We start from the raw sequence: 24,084 nt of genomic DNA on the forward strand, positions 1-24,084 counted from the left end.
TAGCTCAAGCTTCCTGATTTAAAAATCTAATTTAAAAATCTATTACAAAGCTGCAATCATCAAAACAGTACACTGCTAACATAAAGACAGAATTTAAAAAAAAAAAAACAGAAAAACTCTTGAGTGTATGTACAGATGGTACAAAGCTACCATATACAGAAAGAATAGTTTCTTCTCTAAGTGTTTGGAAAACTGGATATTCAGGAAGAGAAGAATGGAACTTGTATCTTTATCTTAGTACTATAAACAAAAATTAAGTCAAAATGGATCCAAGATCTAATGATATCAAATCCTTTTTAATTTTTGGCAGGAGAGTGTGCACATACGTGTGCATGCACCAGTCTTGGGTATTAAACTCTGGCACGGTTGCCTCTAGTATAGCATTTCACTATGCAGAGATGGAAATAGGTAGACTTTGCTGCCTGGGCTGATTTTGAACTGTGATCATTTGGATCTCTACCTCTTGAATACCTAGGATTACAGAAGCCTACCTAACATTTTGTGTTTTTAAAACACACACAGGGCTAGGAAGATGGCTCAGTGGTAGAGTGCTTGCCTTGCATGCATGAGGCCCTGGGTTCGATTCCTTAGCATCACATAAGCAGAAAAAGCCAGAAGTGGCACTATGGCTCAAGTGGTAGAGCACTAGCCTTGAGCTGAAGAGCAGAGAGACAGTACCCAGGCCCAGAGTTCAGGCCCCATGAGATACAGACACACAGACACACACACACACACACACACACACAGACATACACACACAGACAGACACACAGACACACACACACAGACTCACACACACACACACACACACACACACTTGGTGGTAATGGCCCAGTTGGGAAAGGGCCTGATTAGCAAATTTAAGGTCATGAGTTCAAACCCCAGTACTAAAAAAATAAAAGAAAATTTGAGGAGGGAATGATGGGTAGCAGTTAAGGTGAGTGATGGGGAAATGCAAAGGGAAGCTAAAAGGAAAGGAAAGATCAAAAGGTTATTGAGAGATAAACACTGTAATCTTCCAACTCACAGATGACCAGCCTAAGTAGCCCACTAACATCATAGAATGTGACAAGATAGGGTTTTTTTTTTATGTTCTAATGAAAGGCTGCATTCCAGTCTATGGTAGGTCAGGAAGTCATTCCTAGAAGAATAAAATCTCTAGCTTACAAAAGGCCAGTAAGCCAAGCCTTAGAGGTCAATGTGACTTATGAACCTCCCCCAACCTCAGGACAAGGTTCTCCTGGCTGGTCCAAGATCGACTTAACATTCTAATCCCCTTTACAACAATAAAAACTTGTGCTGGGGTAAAAAGTCTTTCTTACCCTAAGAATGGCTTGCTTTCAATTGCAAGTGTTATTTCTTTCCCAAAAACTTTAAAAAAACTACAGGGAGAAAGATTCATGACATTATTTAGCAATTATTTCTTGGATATAACATTGGAATACAAGCAATAAGAGCAAAAAATGTTTCCTGAGATCTGAGCATCTCTGTTCAAGGCCAGCCCTACCCCCCAGCAAAGCCCCTGAGACTGATCTCTAATCATCAAAAGGCCAAAAGTGGCTTAAGTAGTAGAGCAAAAAGCTCAGGGACACTGCCTAGTCATTCAAGCCCCAGAACCAGTCCCCACACACATAGACACACACACACACAGAACCTGAGTTCAAAACCTGCCGCAGGAATGTAATGAGACCTTGACTCCAAAAAGAAGAAATGAAAAACAAAATAGGAAATTTAAGTGACAGTGCTTTGAAAAAAAGAAAACAAAAGATGCTCTATTATGGAGTACCTCATATAAAAGACGGATTATTTTTCTGGGTCTTTCTGTGGGCCTTAATTTTGTTACAGAGGCCTCTCCTTTGCTATTCTGGCTTAAAGAAGAATTAGTATGCCTTAAATAAAAACTAAATAAACTGTTCAACATTCCATACTTTTTTGTGGCTTTCATAGGCATACACAGGAAGCTCTCTGTCTTTTGTTTCTGCTGTTGTTCCAGAGTCTTGGGCAGGTTAGGCAAGGGCTCTACCACTGAGCTACAGCCTCCACTGTGGAAAGCATATTTTAGTTCAATAACAGTTAATGCTAAAGCAGTGAGGAAGAACAGTGAGGAAGAAGAGAATATGACTGCTTAATAGGGTATTTTCCAGCCCACTTTCTTGTCTCTGTGCTCTATAATGCCTCAGAACCATAGACTAAAATTGTACATTAAAAAAGACAGAGAGAGGGATTCATGACCCAAATGTTCCCACCACACCTCATAAATAGAGCACCTTCTGCTACTGAAACCTTTTATGCATTCACAAGCCCTACGTGTTCCTGACAGAAACCATAGTCAAGCAGCTGAATTTAGAACATGCTGACCTTGAGCAAATCAATGCCCTTAGCATGTACTTCTGGCTTCTATCACTGCAAGAGCTAGACAGCCTCACCATCTATAGTAGTCAACAATTTCTGGCCTCTCCCCTGTCTATTTTAAGATATCCCTACTACATTTGTGTTACACAGTTCAGAGAAACACATGAACCCTGGAAACTGGGGTATGGGTTCCTACTGGGCTGATCTTGAAAATACTCCATTTGGTACATTTCTACTTCCTGCCTTCATTCAAACATACAATATCTTTTTAACAAAGAATGAAAAGAAAATACAAGACATTTTGGCTTATTACCTAATCAGACTTAAAAGTAACAGAGTCATAAGCAAAGACAAATGGCAGGATTCTAAACGTAAAGAGCAAACAATAGTGAAATACTTAATAAGCCAACTGATATTTTCAAGCACAAAAATAATTAAATAAGGGTTTTTTGTTTTAACTCTCAACCAAAAGGTATCAATAATGGCTAGGGATACCACAGTGCTAAAATCTGATATGGAGAATAATGTGGAACCCAAATAAAGTGAAGTCATTTACTAACAAGGAAACTAAATATAGGTCCAAGCAGCTGAAGCTGGGAGTTTATGTAATACACTAGCCAACCGCGAAAAGCTCTCAAGACTCGATCTATAATGTACAAGGAAGAAAAGAAGATTTTAAAATGAATTTTCCAAAAAAAAAATCAACTAAAAAGCTGATCTTTATGCTTTGTTAAACTGAAAAATAATGTCAGGAGCAGAGAAATCAACTAAATCTAATTGTGTGAAATTAAATAAGATCTGCTACCCTACTACAACAGCAAGTTACTTTTTAAGCTATCAAAAGTTTTAAAATAGTATCTAGCTCTCTTATATTAAAAACTATGCCATCCAAAATATAATAGGAGTAAGTCTCACAATATTGCTAATTCCTAATATATTTTAACAAAGGTAATTATCACTAGGTGACATAAGATTCCTTCTGACAATCTTTTGATAGTAGAGCATGTATGTATGCAATTTTTTTTTTTTGGTTGGTCGTGGGGCTTGAACTCAGGGCTTGAACATTGTCCCTGCGCTCTTCAGCTCAAGGCAAGCGCTCTACCACTTAAGTCACAGAGCCACTTCCGGTTTTCTAGTGGTTTATTGGAGATAAGAGCCTCACAGACTTTCCTGCCCGGACTGGCTTTGAACCATGATCTTCAGATCTCAACCTCCTGAGTAGCTAGGATTACAGGCATAAGCCACCAGCACCTGGCTTATGTATGCAATTTTTGCTAATTAATTTCTCCTTTACTTTGTCCAAGGTACTTTAGGATATACTTGCAAGAAAGCTAATGGGCATAATCAGAAATAATGCAAACAAAGCCAAATGAACAGAAAATAACTACCTCTTTTGTTCTAACAAGTTCTAGCTATACGCTGGGCATGTCCTACTCTGTCTAGTAACTTATCAGAGCTCAAGACTGTTACCATTACTGCTCTGTAGAATATACCAGACCATAAATTCATTCAAGCTGAAATGAAAATAAGTTAACTTCAGAAAAGTAAGCAAATAATGAGGTAAAACATTTAAATTATGCAACTACAAATTTTAAAACTTTTCATAGTGGGCACAGGTGAATCATGCCAGCAATTCTATCTATTCAGAATTGAGGATCACCATTTCAAAGCCTGTCCAGGAATGAAAAGTCTGTGAGACTCTAACAATAAAAATTAACTACCAGAAGTCCAGAAGCAGAGCTGTGGATCAAGTGGTAGAGTGCTAACCTTGAGCAAAAAAGTTCAGGGACAGCTCCGGCCCTAAGTTTAAGCCTAAGACCAGCACACAAAGAAAAAATAATCATACTCACAAAGAAATCTTTGCTATTTTGAATGTTGGTAACCATCAGCTAGCCTCTCAAACTACAGTACTCCAGGTTAGTGTTCCACTCATCATGGCATGTATCAACATTTACATGGAAACTATTTTCTTCTTCAAATTCCCCCTACAAGGAAGTGAGGCTGTGGTTCAAGTGATAAAGCATTAGCCTTGAGCAAAAGAACTCAAGGACAGTGTCTTGGTCCTGAGTTCAAGCCCCAGGTAAATTAAAAAATTTTTAAATCCCTGACAAACTCTCCCATAGAACCAATACCAAAGTATGTAGAGGTGAAAAATAAATAAATTAAGCATATACATATCTATTTTCATGGGAGTTATATAAATACATTTAAATCCTAAAACCACTAATTACAATAACAGAATTTTTCTAAATGTTCATTTACATGTCTTTAAACTCCCAAGTGCTGAGATGACCAAAGGTAAATACAGAAATTGCTATAAAAACTTTTCCAACATTTAGACTTGCATTTGATCATCAATCAATAGCATTCCTTTGTCTTCAAATGGTCAGATATCTTTAGCCACGAAGTAGTGATTTCTATTGTCCTTGAGCCAATTTTATGCCTCCATTTTTCAAATCATTTTAAAACTTCAGGCCTAAATGGCTCTTTTCTTCACTATATATACACACAAAATACCTCATTTAGCAAAATCAACGTTTATTAAATAGCCAAAAGTTAACTGTCACCTACCTGTAGTACCGGGATTGTAGGTATGTTGAACAAACAGTCTTTGATACATGACTAGCCGACCCAAAGTCTATTACTTTAACCCTGTAGGGCTGCCGAACAGGATCCACCAACATAATATTCTCTGGTTTGAGGTCAGCATGAATTAACCCGAGACTTTTCAATTTTTTCAGTGCAGTGGCTACTTGTTGAAGAATGGGCCGAATCACTTTTAGTGGCAGAGGACTGAATTTATTTTGTTTCAGAAAATCATACAAGTTTTGTTCCAGCATCTCAAAGACTAAGCAAGTATGGTTACGGTGCTGAAAGCATTCATAAGCTCGTACGAAGTTATATTCATCAGCATTTTCAGTGCTGAGCCTTGCCAATATGCTCACTTCTATTTGACCTTGACGAGCATAAGAAGGGTGATTCTTCAAAATTTTGATTGCTACAATTTCATTTGTCCCTCTTTTCCAGCACTTAACAACCTGACCAAAAGTGCCTCGACCCAGAAAATCAAGGACTTCATACGTGTTCTTTATGGAACATAAGACTTCGTGTTGTACTAACTGATAGTCACCTTCTCCAGTGGTACAATTCTGTTTTGATCCTGTGGTAGCTGTCACAACTGTCACTGGATTTCCCATGTTGGTTTGCAACATTGCAGGAAGTATGGACAGTTCATCGACAATCTGCATTGCGTTGCTATGATTATCCAATTCCTCACTCTTGCGCTTCAATCCACATCGCTGGGGGCCCTCTAGGAAATGTAACCTGTGTCGCCACGCCCCAATCTGAGGTACCTCTACTGAGGCTTGCTGCACTGGAGCTGCTATGACCTTTGTAGCACCTGCAGTGTTTTTGAAAACAACAGCACTTGTCTGCAATGAAAAACTGTGTCCTCGAGGTCTATTAAATGGTATCTTTGTCTGAAAAGCACTACCCTTTGTGAGAGGATGAGAATTTCCAAAGTTTCTACCATTCACATAGGTCCGTGGATAGTTTCTTTCCTGGAAAACACAACTGCTTGGCTCTACTTTGAGTTTCTTCACACTACAAAAGGCACTTGACTGAGTTTGATAAACGTATGGTGGGTAGACCAAGACTTGTGAGGCCATACCTACAAGAGATGAAAAGCAAATATTAGTCAAAAAAATAAAGGAAAAAAATCCTCAAATTTAAATCTCAACAAGAAACATTCAGGGGCAAATTCATAACTTGGTAAAACAAATAACAATTCCATTAAATATTTCCCCCTGGAGACATGCGGTAAAAAAATAATGCGTTCTGGTCAGATGTGATAACACCTGTATCCCCAGTCCTCAGGAGGTAAAAATGGAGATAGGTGTATTGAGAGGTCAAGGTTAGACTGGGCTACATTTTAAAATAAATAAATAGGGGGGTGGGGGAGGATATGAAGGGATGGGAAGGGGAAACAAAGGAGAAGGCTACAATGCTTGATAAGAAATGTGCTCATTATCTTACCCATGTAATTGTAACCCCTCTGTACAGTATTTTCACAATAATAAATAAATAAATAAATAAAATGAAGGGGAAAAAAAGGAAAATCTATGAAACAAGCTAGAAGCATGACTCAAGTAGTAGAGCACTGCCTAGCAAGTTCTAAGCTCTGAGTTCAAACCCCAAAAAAGAAAAAAGAAAAAAATTATGAACCAATAAAGACGTAAAATATACATTATATAAAGTTTATCATCAGATTCCTTAAGCCTAGAGCTGAATAATTGCCTTAGACAACATAACTTCGTGTGTGTGCGTGCGTGCGTGCGTGCGTGCGTGTGTGTGTTTTGTTGGTCGTGGGGCCTGAACTCTGGGCCTGGGTGCTGCCCCTCAGCTCTCCAGCTCAAGGCTAGCACTCTACCACTTGAGCCACAGCACCACTTCCTGTTTTCTCAATGGTTTATTGGAAATAAAGAGTCTCACAGACTTTCATGCCCAGGCTGGCTTTCAACCAGGATCATCAGAACTCAGCCTCCTGAGTAGCTAGGATTGCAGGCATGAGCGACCAGCGCCCGGCTAAACTTCCTGTTTTAAAATGAAAAAGGAGCTGGAAGGTAGCTCAGTGGTAGAGCACTTGCCTTGCATGCATGAGGCCCTGGGTTCGATTCCGCAGCACCACATAAGCAAAAAGAAAAAAGCTGGAAGTGGCGCTGTGGCTCAAGTGGTAGAGCGCTAGCCTTGAGCTGAAAAGCTGAGAGACAGCACTCAGGCCCAGAGTTCAGGCCCCACGACTGAACCCAAATAATAAATAAATAGAAAAAGGATGACATTTTATGAACAGCTGATCCTACATTCTACCTGCTAATATATTATCCTTTGATTTTTTTGGGGGGGGAGGGGTGCTAGTACTGGGCCTTGAACTTAGGGCTTGGATGCTGTCCCTGAGCTCTTTTGCTCAAGGCTACCTGAGACATAATTCCACTTCAGGCTTTGTGGTTAATTGGAGAAAGGAGTCTCATATTTTCCTGCCTGGGCCTGGCTTCAAACCTTGATTCCTAGATCTCAGGCTCCTGAGTACCTAGTATATCAGGCATTAACAATGGTACCTGGTTATCCTTTGATCTAAAAGAGCATTTATTATACAACAAAGACAACTTAGTAACTTTCTACCCAGTAACCCGTATGTTGCCTCTTTTCCTAAATTTTTATTATGTGGATATTTTTTAAGACATTCTCCAAACAACAGACCTTAGTTCACTTATTTTTGAAAAGTAGGTTATACCTATATTTGAAAAATAGGTTATATTTGAAATCATTCTAAGTTCCCAAACTAAATGACATTCTCTGTATTTTAGCCCTGAATCCATAAAGGAGTTGAGGTTAATGTGGGTAAAATAGCATACATTCTAACTACATGTTACCATTAAATGCATAACAATTTTGTAAAAGGTATTTTATCCCAATTTAACATAGATATGAAAAAAGATTTAATGCTTCTACCAGCATACTTGATTTTCTTCCCTATTAATTTTATTTATTGAGCTTAAAATTTATATAGCATGAAATCCAGCAACTGCTGACCTGTGTAACAGGTCACACAGTAACAATAAATTCTCAGTACCACAGCATGAAAAAAGAAACCTATTAAAATGAGCCACACAGGTACTCAATCTGCCATCTAATCCAACTACATGCTCTATCACTCATAAACCTATGTCTAACTAGCCATTTTCTAGAATCCTCACTTTAATATCCCATGTTCTATACTCATACAAAAGAAACTTGGAATTACCCTAATAGGAAAATCTTTATGCAAATACTCAATTATAAAAATAAGTAGACAACCGGGTTGGGAAGGTGGCTCAGTGGTAGAGCGCTTGCCTTGCATGCATGAGGCCCTGGGTTCAATTCCTCAGCACCACATAAGCAAAAAGAAAAAAAGCTGGAAGTGGCGCTGTGGCTCAAGTGATAGAGCGCTAGCCTTGAGCTGAAGAGCTGAGAGACAGCACCCAGGCCAAAGTTCAGGCCCCACAACCCGACCCAAAAAATAAATAAATAAATAAATAAAAATAAGTAGACAACCATGATACAGGAACTTTCATAATGTTCTATTTATGTGCTTCTGCAGATCTACCTTGAACAATTTGAATGCGAGCAAAGTAAGGCCCTTTATTCTTGTTCAAGACTCACCATTTATCCTCCAGAAAGAACAGGGCCTTCAGAGCCCTCAAAGCAGTGTCTATATTTTTCTCATTGCATGCATTACATTGTAATGTACATTTTTTATATCTTTCACATTATATCAGATTCAAAGTATTTAGTAGATAGAGCTGTTGTTCAACAACTCTTAAAATGGTTGAATTCAAGACAACTTTATTCTTCACTAAATTATATATTATATTAACTGTGTAGTCTTTATTTTTCTAAGTCACTAAGATCAACTCTAGCCTAGAAACAACATATTACCACCACAACATATAATATCTACTAGAAATAAGAGCTAGCACCTAAGGAGTATTAACCATGCAACAGTGTGACAAATGCTTTATGATATTTTATTTAATAATAGCAATATCTCTCAATTTGCTACTAAGAAAATTAACGCTCAGAAGGACTGAGCAATCAGCACCATCATAAAGCTAAGATGTGATTAAAAAAAAAAAAAAAAAAAAAGGAAAGCTAAACACCCTACATTTGACATTAAAGGCATAATTTGTCTTAAAAAAAAAAAAAAAAAATCAAAGCCAGTCACCAGTAGCTTCCACCTATAATCTTAGCTACTCAGAAGACTGAGACTGAGAACCATTGTTCAAAGCCAGCTGTGGCAGAAAAGTCTTTGCAACAATTGAACAACAAAATGCCAGAAATGGAGCTATGGCTCAAGTGGAAGAATGTCAGTCTTAAGCAAAAAAAAAACTAAGGGACAGCACCTGGGTCTTGTATTTGATTTTTCTGCATAGGCTTTTGAACCTGTCTTCCAGTAGGATGAGTACCTAGGATTACAGCAGTAAGCCACTGAAATGTAACTCCACCAAACACCCTTTCTAAATATATTAAACTCATCAAACTAATGCACTTTTGTGGGTCACCCAATCTTACGCTCAATTACTTAGCATTGCAGCAGGTATGGTAGTGGACACCTGTAATCCCAGCACTTGGGAGGCAGAGATAGGAGAATTTAGTTCTAGGTCAACCTGGAACCCACCTCAAATAAATAAGTAAACAAACAAACACTACTCTGATTGTCCTAATTTTTAAACTACTTATATACCACCGATAGACACAGAAAGACAGTTAATAAAACTCACAGATAAAATATTTTTGTAACAGCTACAGCTGTTAATCTGCATTATTTCAAAAGAACGAAAATTGGATGAATTTGTTCAAAGTAAATGTGCGTATGTACAGAAATGTCACAATATTAAATTGTATACTAAGTTTTAACAAAGTAATTTTTCAGAAGAGAATTAGAATGATCTTTTTCTTCCTGCCTTAAATATAGCACTGAGGAATAGTGAATTTTGAGTTGGACATGATGGAACATGCCTATAATTATGCCCAGAGGGCTGGGAAGGTGGCTCAGTGGTAGAGCGCTTGCCTTGCATGCATGAGGCCCTAGGTTCAATTCCTCAGCACCACATAAGCAAAAAGAAAAATGCCGGAAGTGGCGCTGTGGCTCAAGTGGTAGAGCGCTAGCCTTGAGCTGAAGAGCTGAGGGACAGCGCCTAGGCCCACAGTTCAGGCTCCACGACCGGACCCCAAAAAAAAAATTATGCCCAGCATTCAGGGGTCTGAGTCAGACAGATTACAAGATCAAGGCCAAGCTGGGCTATAAGACTCCCTTCCCTATATAGGAAAAAAAAAGCAACAACAAAAAGAAAAGTCACATTAATTTGCAATGTAGTGGCCTTCTTAAAACCTTAGGATAATAATAATAATCAAGCACAAAAAATTGGCAGAGCATAAAGATGGGAAGAACCGCATCCTTGTTGACATCATTAGTAGACATCCTTAGTATGGCTCTTCAGGTGTGAGGAGAGAGCTCTGTCCGGGGGGATGAAGAAGGCAGGAATATTAAGACTTCCCCATATGGGCAGAAGGATCCTGTGATGACACATCAGATTTGCTACAAGGGCCCAACAGCTGCCAGTCCTTTTTTCCTTCCTTGGTTTGTGGTAACATCATGTAATCCCTACCTCTGTCACCCAGAAACTCTGGTGACTCTGTACCCACAGAAGTCTTAGTGGTGGGGCTGGGAAGTGGCTCAGTGGTAGAGCGCTTGCCTTGAATGCATGAGGCCCTGGGTTCGATTCCTCAGCACCACATAAGCAAAAAGAAAAAAGCTGGAAGTGGTGCTGTGGCTCAAGTGGTAGAGTGCTAGCCTTGAGCTGAAGAGCTGAGGGACAGCGCCGCCCATGCCCAGAGTTCAGGCCCCACGACCGGACCCCCACCCCCCCAAAAAAGGAAGTCTTAGTGGTCCCAGCAATAGCCAGAGTTCCCATAGATTAACAGCCTCACAGACTACAGACACATGAGTGGCGAGAATGACTTTTTTTTTTTTTTTTTGGGGGGGGGGGGGGGGGGTGTCCGGTCCTGGGGCCTAAACTCTGGGCCTGAGCGCTGTCCCTCAGCTCTTCAGCTCAAGATTAGCATTCTACCACTTGAGCCACAGCGCCACTTCCAGCTTTTATTCTTTTTGCTTATGTGGTGCTGAGGAATCGAACCCAGGGCCTCATATATGCAAGGCAAGCGCTCTACCACTGAGCCATCTTCCCAGCCCCAAGAATGACTTTTATAAATCACAGCACTTTTGTTAAACATGTCATCATGGCAGTAGCTAACTAACACAAACTGCTTCTCTGACCAAGACTCTGTCTGTACAATGACCTGAGCTGGACGCTGAGCCCGATGCCAAACCCCCACTTCCCATTACTCTAGCCCACCTGCTGTGTACCATGGGAAAGTTTTAGACAGTTTCTAGGCCAGCTTCTTCATTTCTCAACTGAAATGTGGGATCATTTCCAAACTCCCTTTACTGGGAATTGAAAGTTATTTTGACCCTATCAGTTTTGCAGTAAGGATTGCTGATCCACTCCAGCCGTGGCAGGGCTCAGGACAGGCTGTGAACCTCCAGACAAGGTTAACATTGTGATTTCCAAGAGGCCAGGTCAGAAGAACACACTTGCCTTGTTGCTTACACACCAGTGTTTGCAGCCCTGAGCTACCATGTGACAAGCATGACAAATGCTCTGAGGAAGCCAAGGGTATGAGAAAGGACCATGCATGGGTGCTCACAGCAGCTCACATGGTCCTCGAGCTTTCCCTGACAGTGACAAAAGTTTAAGGAAGGATCCTCCAGCCACTGTTCTTGCCCTCAGCCATTGAATCATTCTTTTGAGTTTCTCTAGAAATGACAGCGCCAAGAGAAGACATCATTCCCACAGTCACCACTGGATTCAATGGGCCTGTCTAATAAATGGTGGTTGCTTCACACCATTTCTTTGTCAGACATGGTGGAACATATTTGTAATCCCAAGGACTCAGGACCAAAAGGATTGCAAGAAGTGAAGGAAAGTTTACAAGTACAAGACCAGGCCCTGGGCAGAGTTATTGAAACCAATCTCAGAAATAAAATTTTTAGAGTAAAAGATTTGGCTCAAATGGTAAGAATGTTTGCGTAGCAAGCCTAGGGCTCCGGGCCACTAATACAAAAGTAAATAAACAGTAATATTTTTTCACTTTTATAAACTGATTCTGAAAATATTGTTGTATAAAATATAAGATTCTGACAAACGTGCTCTACAATATTTTTAAAGATATATACATATACATTTGTATAAGCACTGAGAATCTGTAGATACTTAATGAAATTGTAAGAAGAATGAAGAAACTACTGGAGAAATAAAAGATTCGTTCTTCATGGTACATCGTGATTTATCATGAACACTTATTTGTTCAAAGTTTTGGCCTTGTGCTTGCTAGGCAAAGTACCTCCAGCCCTTTTTGTGCTATTGTAATTTTTCAAATAGCAGTTCACTTTTCACCTGGACTTCAATTGTTTTTGTTGACATTTCTCATATGGTTGGAATAAGTGGCACAAACAAGCACATCCAAATTTTTACTGGCTAAGATGAGGTCTTACAAAAGCTTTTTTGCTCAGGCAGACCTCAAACCACAATCCTCCCAACGAGGATTATAGGCATGAACTAGCATGCCTGGCTCCTCTTCTAAATTCTGAATCATCACAAAAATTTTATATTTAGCAGAGAAGACACAGGGCTCAGTTCAAAATTATTTTTAAAAAAAATAGACAGTGGTAGCCGGGCGCAGGATGACTAACACCTGTAATCCTAGCTACTCAGGAGGCTTAGATCTGAGGATTGAAGTTCAAAGCCAGCCAAGGCAGGAAAGTCTGTGAGACTCTTATCTCTAATAAGCCACCAGAAAACCAGAAATGGTGCTATGGTTCAAGTGGTAGAATGCTATCCTTAAGTGAAGATCTCAGGGACAGCACCCAGGCCGAGAGTTCCAGCCCCATGACTGACCAGAGTTAAATAAACACAATTTAAACTCAATTCTGATTCTGTAGGTATGTGATGAGGTCCAAGTATATACAAGCTCCTATGGTCGGGCTGGGAAGTTGGCTCAGTGGTAAAGCACTTGCCTTGCATGCCTGAGGCCCTGAGTTCGATTCCTCAGCACCACATAAGCAAAAAGAAAAAAGCTGGAAGTGGTGCTGTGGCTCAAGTGGTAGAGCGCTAGCCTTGAGCTGAAGAGCTGAGGGACAGCGCCCAGGCCCAGAGTTCAGGCCCCACACCTGGACCCAAAAAAAAAAAAAAAAAAAAACAAGCTCCTATGGTCATTCTGACTCTCACTAAAATGTGAAACCTACTTTGTACAATTCAGAGACCTCATGTCAAAAAAAAAAAAATAGGGACTAGAATTAATGCACACTGTTTCCTTCCATTCCATGGGAAATTAAGGTGTAATCTGAATTATCACTGAGGTACAGGCAAGTGATTAAGAGAAATTAAAGAAAGTAATACTGTAATTTCTGAATCCTCCTCTTCCTGTCTTTTCTTTCCCAACATGCCAAGCTAGAAAGACAACCAACCAACCCAAGGACCCATTCTAGGCCAACTAAAGGAAGCTTAGAAAAAGTCATCACTCATCAACTAATTTTCAATCCTCGTGCTCTGAATGACTAATCTCAAAAGGAAATTTTAAAATATAAATTGTGAGAGAGCGAGGGAAGGGGTAACATTGTCCAAAAAGAAATGTACTCTTTACCTGCCTTATGTAACTATAACCCCTCTGTATATCATCTTTATAATAATAATAATAATGGAAATTAAACTGGGCACGGGTGTCTCACACCTGTAATACTAGCCACTCAGGAGGCTGAGATCTAAGGATCACGGTTCTAATCCAGCCTGGGCAGGAAACTCTGTGAGATTCTTATCTCCAATAAACCACTCAGAAAACCAGAAGTGGCACTATGGTTCAAGTGGTAGAGAGCTTGCCTTGAGCTGAAGAGCACAGGGACAGTGCCCAGGCCCAGAGCTCAAGCCCCACAACAACAAAATTAAAATAAATATAGATAGATATACATATCACACATTCCCAGACATCTGAAAAAGGTAGAGGTGATATGCTATAAACAGTTATAATAGATTGCAAAGACAAAATGTAAATTACTAATTAACTTGATTACTGACATTCCCTGCCACATTAAGGTATTAAGTCTTCTGCATCTCTTACCCTCTCCATCAGATAAACTAATAAGCATATAAGACTATCTTATGCACAGTGTTTATGAATTATATACTGTGCTATTATGTACAGGAATTACTAAAGCCTGAAGGTAGAGACCAAAATACTGTTTTGGTACAGTATTATTTTCTATTCTTTTTCATTGCAATATATACTGTGTTACACTCTGCAGCTACATTATTCATGCCTTTGTCATTTGTTCTTATCAACTAAGGAAGTTAGTTTTGAAATACCATCCCTTAGGAAGCTAGGACTGCCTATAAAATATTACTCAAGAGTATAGTAAAGACTCTTACTAGGGTAACCATTAAGCGTCTAGTCCTTGAGTTTAATTATTTCAGGTACTTCAACCTGATATATGCTAAATGTTTGTGTCCTCTCAAAATTTCTATGTTGAAACCCAACTTCCAAGATGATGATACTTAGAAGTGAGGTCTTTAGGCGGTAACTAGGTCACAAGAGCTCCTTCCCTGTTAACAGGAAAGATGCTCTTATAAAAGAGGCCTTTCAGACACAGTGGCTCTCAGCCTGTAATCAGTTACTCAGGAGACTGAGATCTGAGGACTGCAGTTCCAAGGCAGCTCAGGCAGGAAAGACTGTGAGGCTCTTACACTTAAGCAAAAGAAGCTCAGGGATATCTCCCAGGCCCTGAGTTCAAGTCCAGGACTGGAATGCAAAAAAAAAAAAAAAAAAAAAAGACTTTCCTAATCTACTTTGGAGGCCAGGATCCCGAGGATTAGTTTGAAGGCAGCCTAGGCAAGCATACCAGCAAACCAGGGACTGGTAGCTGGCTCACATCTGTAATCCTAGCTACTGAGAAGGCTGAGATCTTAGGATCATGGTGAAAGCTAGCACAGGCAGAGAAGTCCCTGAGATTATCTCCAATTAACCACCAAAAAGCCAGAAGTGGAGATATGGCTCAAGTGGTAGAGCACTAGCCTTGAGCAAAGAAGCTTAGGGACAGTGCTCAGGCCCTGAGTTCACGCTCCAGGACTGGAAGAAGAAAAAAACAAAAACAGCAAAAGGGGTTGGAAGCATGGTTCAGTTGGTGGGGTGCTAGCCTCTGAGCAAAAGCACAGGTACCGAGTCCAAATTCTGATCTGGACCTTTAAAAAAATAAAAGAACAGCAAAAAGCTAGGCTAGAAACATGGCTTAGTTGGTAGAACAAGCAAGTTGAGCATGACTGAAGCCAAGTTCAAATCCTAGTACACTAGAGGTAGGGTGGTGGCAGACAGGCTTTGGTGATGGTAGTGGTAGCTCACACCTGTAATCTAACAAAGCCAGACTTTGGCTATATATCAAGACCCTGTTCCTAAAATTAAAAAAAATTAAGAGAGAGAGAAAGAGAAAGAGAGAGAGAATTATCTCAGGGAGCTTGTTACCCCTTCTACATGTTGAAATCATAGCTAGAAGGTAGATACATCTTTGAAGTAGAGAGAAAGCCTTCACTAGACACTGAATCTGCTGTTGCCTTGAGCTTAGATCTTTTTCCAGGTACAAAAGTATGCCCAATAAACTTTTTTTAATAAATTACTCAGTCCAAGTTTTGTGGTAGAAATCAAATGGACTATCACATAAGTTTACCCTTTCCCTCTGTAAACGCTAAATCCCATCTGATCCCTCTCCAAAGGTTCTCATCTTTTCACACTGATCAAACCAGCAATGTAACCAATAGTGACACCCACAATCCCGTGTCTGACCACTGTTAGATATAGTAAAATGTATATGTCTTTTTTGCTGTTGTTTTGGCATTGGGGAAACAGGTTCTGTCCACATAGCCCTAGGATGGCCTCTTTCAACTCTCCTGCTTAGCCTCCCAAGTTACAAGAACCCAGACACGTGTCACCATACTCATTTATCATCCTCATGTTTTATTACACATAATATCTAGCTTTCTGAAAGGGGATAGAGATGCTTTACTAATGTAGTCAATTTATTACTTAATATGAAATTTCTGAATTATTTTCTGTCAAATTCTGGTATGGAATAGGGCTTTTTTATTAAATATACTCTGACATGACAAAGAGATTCAATAATAAAAAGCAGTGATGTCATGCATTTTCCTTGCTCAGTTTTCCTCTACTTGTCTAAATCTCTACTTTTCATATCTTCTCCTTTTTGAAAAATATGGTTATGTGTATATATAACACAAAAATTTTTTTAATTTGCCTTTACACTATTTTTAAGTGTTCTATTCCGTGGCATGAAGTCCATTCACAATGTTGTGTGAGCATCACCATCATTCTCACATCCCTCTCATTAGTCAAACTGTACGCACTAAACAGTAATTCCCTATCTTCTCTCCTATAGCAATCACTATATTCTGTTCATCGACTATGACTAGTCTAGGTACAATTTATATAACTACACTCATACAATATTTGCCTTTTGTGCCTTACCATAAGGTTCATTCAAGTTGTAGTATGTGAAGGGATTTTCTTCCTTTGTAAGGCTAAACGGTATTTGATAGCAAGTATGCACTACATTTTGTTTATACATTTATGGACACTTGGGTTGCTTCTACACTATGCACATAGGTACAAGTATAGCTTTTGTATCCATACCTAGAAGTAGAATTGCTGGTAATTTCAAATGTTCTGTATCACCACCATATCAGTTTTCCATTACAGTTCTGCCATTCTACATTCCCACAAAGATTCTCATTTCTCCACAACTATTTCCTTTTAAAATATGTTTTTTTCATTGTCAGACAAAGGAGTTGCCATTCAACAAAGCAACTTGTGAAGACAATGCATCTTTGATCCATGTCTTTCTCCATATTTCTTCTTTTCTAACAGCTATCCTAACAGACATGAAGGGACATCTCTAATTCTTCATCAGCATTGCTACACTAATATTCAGTGCTTACTGTCCAGCCTAAAAAGATCTTGCATTTGAGTTACTGAGGAAAAATATTAACCACTACAACTAAAACTAATTCATATTAGCTCGCATTCTCAAATCATTACAGATGTCACTTCAGTTCTTTTAGCCCATGCTTGAAAAGAAATGGAGAAATTGTTAAGACTATTAAGTGGGGTATGGTGACACATACAAGTATGTAATCCCAACACTCAGGAGGTTGCAGCAGGAGGATCATAAGTTCCAAAGCTTCCTGGAATATGTATCAAGATCCTATCTTTCTTTCTTTTTTTTTTTTTTTTTGGTCAGTTGTATGGCTTGGACTCTGAGCGTGGGTGCTGTCCCTGAGATCTTCAGCTCAAATCTAGTATTCTACCACTTTGAGCCACAGTCCCACTTCTGGTTTTGTGGTGGTTAACTGGAGATAAGAGTCTCACATACCTTCCTGCCTGGGCTAGCTTTGAACCTCGATCCTCAGATCTCAGCCTCCTGAGTAGAACAACAGGCGTGAGCCACCAGTGCCCCGGCTCTTACTTTCTTAAAAAAAAAAAAAAAATTTTTAAGCAAAGCTTAATATTTAGGCTGAAGTTTAAGTTTCAGCTATCTAGCCTAATTTTCAAGTTACTTTTCAAATGAATAAGTGATCATCAATATTGTTAAATTTCATTCACTTCAATCTCTTTGCTATATCCACAGGGGATATTATCAAATAGTGTTTTGACACTGTTTTAATTCTATCTTTACCAAACAAAGATGTTTGGCATAATTCTTAGAGTTAAGGTTAAGGTTTAAAATTCCCTCACTGGAAAGATTAGAAAACAACTTTCATTGAAACCTAAACTTCTAATCTGTGACAAAATATATATTGTTATTTTATTAAACAAATGGAGGGCTGGGAAGGTGGCTCAATGGGGCTGGGAAGGTAGAGCGCTTGCCTTGCATGCATGAGGCCCTGCGTTCGATTCCCCAGCACCACATAAGCAAAAAGAAAAAAGCCGGAAGTGGCGCTGTGGCTCAAGTGATAGAGCGCTAGCCTTGAGCTGAAGAGCTCAGGGACAGTGCCCAGGCCCAGAGTTCAGGCCCCATGACCGAGCCAAAAAAAAAACAATTAAACAAATGGGAGATTAAATCCAATAGTAACTTCTTTGTAAATCAATTTTTGTATGCAGATTTTTCTAACAAACAAGTCAGCTTTCTCATAATTCAATCCATTTTTTCCCTTTTTTTGCCAGTCCTGGAGCTTACACTCTAGGCACTGGGCACTCTCCCTGAGCTTCTTTTGCTCAAGGTTGGCACTCTACCAACTGAGCCATAACATTACTTCTGGCTTTTTAAAGTAGTTTATTGGAAGTAAGAGTCTCACGGACAGTCCTACAGGGGCTGGCTTCCAACCACAATCCTCAGATCTCAGCCCCCTGGAAAGCTAGGCTTACAGGTGTAAGCCACTGGTGCCCAACTTCACTTTTTTCTTTGTCATTATAAACAATAAAGTTAAAATACATATAGCTACTTTCTATTTTATCACGTCTGAATTGTTGGCTATTTACTTCATTATTGTTGCCCAATTCACTCTAAGCCCACCAAAAAGATGGAAGAAGTTGACTAAAAAAAAAAAGCAAGTGGCAAATTGGCTGCCTAGTTAGTGATTCCCCAAACTGTACTCACAGAATGGCCACATTCTATGTGAATCCATCAAGAGGATTTTATGCTGTATTTGTCCCTTGCTTTGAAAGGTTTCACACCCATGTGTGCTAATTTATTCTCCACTGGAGTGCTAGAATTTCCTTCAAAAGGACAAATATATAAGATTAAAACTCTTCACCAATGAGATTTCCAACTTTCTGCCCCAAAGACTAACTACAAAAAAAGAAAAAAAAATTGGAATCAACCCTGTGTAATGCTTTGTTTTTTACTGCATCCAGCTTAAAATGATGCTATACTCAACAAATTAATCATCAATTTTTGGAAGTTTTTCCTTCAAATAAGAGGAAAAAAAGCACAGTGAGAGCAAAAAGTTGACTAATTTTACTTTATTAAAATTTCTAGCTTTGATTCATCCAATATGAATAAAAATGAGCACTAACCTTTAGCAAAAAAAGCTCAGGGACACTGCCCAGGCCCTGAGTTCAAGCCCCAGATTCAGCACATATGCACACACACACACACACAAAAGGAATAAGATCGGAAATAAAAATAAGCCACAGAGGGGCTGGGAAGGTGGCTCAGTGGTAGAGCACTTGCCTTGCATGCATGAGGCCCTGGGTTCGATTCCTCAGCACCACATAAGCAAAAAGAAAAAAGCCGGAAGTGGCATTGTGGCTCAAGTGGTAGAGCACTAGCCTTGAGCTGAAGAGCTGAGTGACAGTGCCCAGGCCCAGAGTTCAGGCCCCATGACCGGACCCCAAAAAAAAAAAAAAAAAAAAAGCCACAGAAAGACATTTGCAACTCACATAACCAACAAAATATATAGTCACTGGAATTGGCACTGTGGCTCAAGCGGTAGAGCGCTCACATTGAGCTGAAGAGCGCAGGGACAGCACCCAAGCCGAGTTCAAGCCCATGACCCACCAAAACAAAAAAAAAATGTATATGTATATGTATATATACATATATATACATATATATACATATACATATACATATAGTCACATTATGCTCAGCAAAACACAGCAAAAAAACATGAAGATGATATAAACAGGTGAGTCACAAAAAAAAAAAAGAAATAAAAATCAAAAGACCTATTCAAAAAATTGAAGCTGGGTGCTGGTGACTAATGCCTACAATCCTAGTTATTCAGGAGGTTGAGATCTGAGGGTTGCAGTTCAAACCTAGCCCAGGCAAACAATTCCAAGAGACTCTTTATCTCCAATTAACCAGCAAAAAGTCAAAAGTGGAGGTGTGACTCAAATGGTAAATGCCAGCCTTGAATGAAAAAGCCAAGAGAGTCAGAGGGCCCCAAGTTCAATCCCAATTACCAGCACCAAAAAAATAAAAATAAAAATAAAATCCTACTAGTAAGTAATAAAGAAAAACAAAGGAGCTATAAATTAAAAATGACATTTTACTGTCATTTTACAACTGACAAAAGCAGAATAACACCTAAAGTGAATTAAGAGTAGACTAACAGATACTCATATAATAGCAAAAAGTAGAATCACTTTAGAAAGCAAAGCTGAAGGCAGATGTGTCTATAAGTCAGAATTCTTTTTTTTTTTTTTTTTTTTTTGGGGGGGGGTCCGGTCGTGGGGCCTGAACTCTGGGTCTGGGCGCTGTCCCTCAGCTCTTCAGCTCAAGGCTAGCGCTCTACCACTTGAGCCACAGCACCACTTCCGGCTTTTTTCTTTTTGCTTATGTGGTGCTGAGGAATCGAACTCAGGGCCTCAAGCATGCAAGGCAAGGGCTCTACCACTGAGCCACCTTCCCAGCCCCATATAAGACAGAATTCTTAACAAAACACAACCCTTGCTTACAGGATTCTTCTTCTTGCATAGAAGCAAGAAAAATAATATTCTCCATAGTACTGCTGGACGTAATAAAACTTTGAAATAATGTAATTATCAGAAAAATGACTTGATATTGTCATTTATCCATGAAATGAAAACTGTAAGACAAGTGTGGCGTATAAAAATTATCATATATTTACATGCCACACACATCAGAAAGAAAAAAGAAAAACAACTGCAAAAGAGATCACTGATTTTAATGTGCATGCATTTCAAAAATGCCCAAAAAGAAGGGTGGAGTATGTATCAGAACTGATAAAAGTACAGCAGAATGGATTAACTGAAATTACATATTTAAACATGATGGTGTTACATACATAAGCATGATGCTGTTGTGTCATTTGCTCTTTTTGAAATACTTTTTTTCAACTTGATTCACCATTTCATTACCTTTTGACCCATTTTCTTTCTTACACGCAGATACACCCATATATAAACATTACACAAATGTGCATAGGTATGCATTCATGTACACTTTGAGATCATCTACCTGGAAGGTATTTTTTTAATCACTTTCTTCCTAGTATTTCAGCATGTGATTCTGAAGTACAAGTCATTCTCTCACATCACTGTGTCTTTTCTATGGCATTCATTTATGTTAGCATTGATTGGTTTGTAGTGTTTAATACAAGCCATGTGCACATGACCAGTCCTTGTCATTCCTGGATGGATATTTCATGTTTCTAATCCAGGGTGAGAAAACTGCATGTGGCTGTCCGCTTATGATAGCCTGTATGTCATGTTTCTTACTCTTTAACCCCTTTCTGTCTTTTTTGTTGTTGTTGTCTTTCTTAGCCCTAACATTTTTTTGAAGAATTGTGTTTGGTTTGGTTGTGTTAGAATGTCCCACAATTTGAATCTCTCCTGGTTTTTTTTTTTTAATGTGTACATGTGTATGTTCTACTCATGGAGCTGGACTCAGGGCCTAGAAACTGTCCCAGAACCTTTTTTTTTTTTTTTCCAGTACTGGAGTTTGAACTCTGGGCCTGGGTGTTGTACCTGAGCTCTTCAGCTCAAGGTGAGAGCTCTACCACTTTAGCCACAGTACCACTTCCACTTTTCTGGTAGTTAATTAGAGATAAGGAGTCCCGTGGATTTTCCTGCCCTAGCTGGCTTTGAACTGGGATCCTCAGATTTCAGCCTCCTGAGTGCCTAGGATTACAGGCATGAGCCACCAGTGCCCAGCTTCTGATATTTTCTCTTGCAATTATATTCAGTTTAAATGTACAGGGCAAGAATACTTCCTAAATGTTGAATATCACATTGCATTAACAGGTCATAATTGTCAAAAACTACTGAACAAAAAAAAAAGTTATTGAAGACTATGTGTCATTTGTTGTAAAGTACAGTTTATGATAAGAAGAAATAAACTATACAATCTTCTTTCAGAATCTAAAGGGGATTGGTACCAGAATATCTTAAGGATACCCCAAATCCAGTGGATATCTAAGTCCTTTATATAACATGGTATATTTGCATATAACCCTTCACACAACCTCCTGTATACTTGAGATCATCTCTAGATTACTTACACTATTATAATGCTAACAATATGTAAATATTTGCCATATGATACTGCTTAGAGAATAATAATGGGAAAACAGTCTATATAAGTTTAGTACAAATGCAAAAAAAAATTTTTTTTGGGGGGGGGGGGGTCAGGTCATGGGCCTGAACTCTGAGCCTGGGCGCTGCCCCTCAGCTCTTCAGCTCAAGGCTAGCACTCTACCACTTGAGCCACAGCACCACTTCCGGCTTTTTTTTTTTGCTTATGGGTGCTGAGGAATCGAACCCAGGGCCTCAAGCATGCAAGGCAAGCACTTTATCACTGAGCCACCTTCCCAGCCCCTGCAAAATTTTTTTCAACTACTGGATCCCCAGTTTGTTGAATCTATGAATGTAGAATATACAGATACAGAAGGCTGACTATATACTGTAGTTCCAGTGCCAGGTTTCTTGGTATATAGTAAGTATGAGGTAAAGGCAGAATAACATGTATGGAAATAAGAAACACGCAGGAAAGAAAAGAAAAAAAGTGAGAAATTTAGTTTATCTTTTATAAACTAAAATAAAATTGATTTCTATTCCTTGCTATAATTTCAGTCAGAAATTATATTAATTTTTTTAATGAGTTAGACTCTACTGGTAAATAGGAATAACCTCTTTTGTGTGTGTATGCTGGTACTGCACTATGTCCCAAGAATGAATGAATAAACAAAAGGAAGGATGGAAGGAAGGATGGAAGGAAGGAACGAAGGAGGCAGGCAGGCAGGCAGACAGGCTCAGTGGCAGAGCATTTGACTTGCATAGTATGGCCAAGTCACTGGTTTTCTCTCTAGCAACACATGAGAGAGAGAGAGAGAGAGAGAGAGAGAGACTTTTCAATGCAAATCACAAATACATTTGGGTCTGGGCTCAAGGGGCTCAGGCCTATAATCCAAGCTACTCAGGAGGCAGTTCAAAGCCAGCCGGGACAGGAAAGGCTGTGAGAAACTCTTATCTCTAACCTCCAGAAAACTGGAAGTGGTGCTGTGGCTCAAGTGGTAGAGCACGCACCTTGAGCTGAAGAGCTCAAGGACAGTGCCCAAGCCCAGAGTTCAAGCCCCAAACCGACAAAAAAAAAAAAAAAAAAAAAAAAATGGTACTGTGCTACCAGTTGCCGATGGCTCACGCCTGTAATCCTAGCTACTCAGGAGGCTGAGATCTGAGGATCGCAGTTCAAAGCCAGCCCAGGCAGGAAAGTTCGTGAGACTCTTATCTCCAATAAACCACTAGAAAACCGGAAGTGGTGCTGTGGCTCAAGTGGTAGAGCACTCGCCTTGAGCTGAAGAGCACAAGGACAGCGCCCAAGCCCAGAGTTCAAGCCCCAAGACAAAAAAACAAAAAAACAGAAACAAAAAACATTTGGGGAACAGGAAGAGCTAGAAAGAAATTTTTTTCACAGTGGGCTCCTTTCTAGCACGAGGCAAACATAGGTATACACATAACTACACATGTACACATATAACTACATAAGGATGAAGAAAGCACAGAGCAGGAAGAAAAGGGGATGTTGCCCTATGCCAGTAGCTCATGCCTGTAATCTAAGCTACTCAGGTGGCTGAGATGCAGCAGTTCCAGGACAGTCATAACAGAAACTTTGGTTATCTCTAAAATAGCCTGAAAAAGCAGGGCTGGAAATATGCCTGTGAAGCCAAGTAGAATGAGTAAGTACAAGGCCCTGAGTTCAAATCCTAGTAGCACATATTAAAAAAAAAAAAAAGGATGATGCATGTGTGTCCTACAGAGACAGAAAAGTATTCAGAATTCAGAAACAGGTTCATCTATCCCTTTACGTTTTGGAGGTGAAAGGAAATATATCTGCTGTGTAGGAGATGATATCAGTAAAAACCAACAGCCTATATAAGAGTGGAGAATAGTGAAATAGTTTGGTTTGGTTAGAACAGGAACCCACAAATTACAGTTGGCCAAAATTGACCCAGCCTATTTTTGTATAGTCCATAAGTCAAAAATGCTTTTTATAATTTGAAAGGATTATTTGAAAACAAAACAAATGCCCAAAAGTGGGATTGGTAGGTCATAGGG

The 24,084-nt window shown here is 39.4% G+C and overlaps 1 protein-coding gene across 5 annotated transcripts in view; it reads right to left on the reverse strand.

The window, feature by feature from the left end:
* Hipk3 (homeodomain interacting protein kinase 3) overlaps positions 1 to 24,084 on the reverse strand; it is a 90,405-nt gene that overhangs the window by 50,264 nt on the left and 16,057 nt on the right. For all 5 annotated transcript variants that reach the window (XM_042691697.1, XM_042691695.1, XM_042691696.1 and 2 more), the window contains exon 2: positions 4,924 to 6,022. In XM_042691697.1, the coding sequence (XP_042547631.1) occupies positions 4,924 to 6,020 (1,097 nt within the window). In that variant the 5' untranslated portion in view covers positions 6,021 to 6,022. The remainder of the gene's footprint in view (positions 1 to 4,923; positions 6,023 to 24,084) is intronic.

This window comes from Dipodomys spectabilis, unplaced genomic scaffold (assembly GCF_019054845.1).
Source record: "Dipodomys spectabilis isolate Male_0828 unplaced genomic scaffold, ASM1905484v1 ptg000145l, whole genome shotgun sequence".
In the NCBI taxonomy this organism is placed as follows: Eukaryota; Metazoa; Chordata; class Mammalia; order Rodentia; family Heteromyidae; genus Dipodomys; species Dipodomys spectabilis.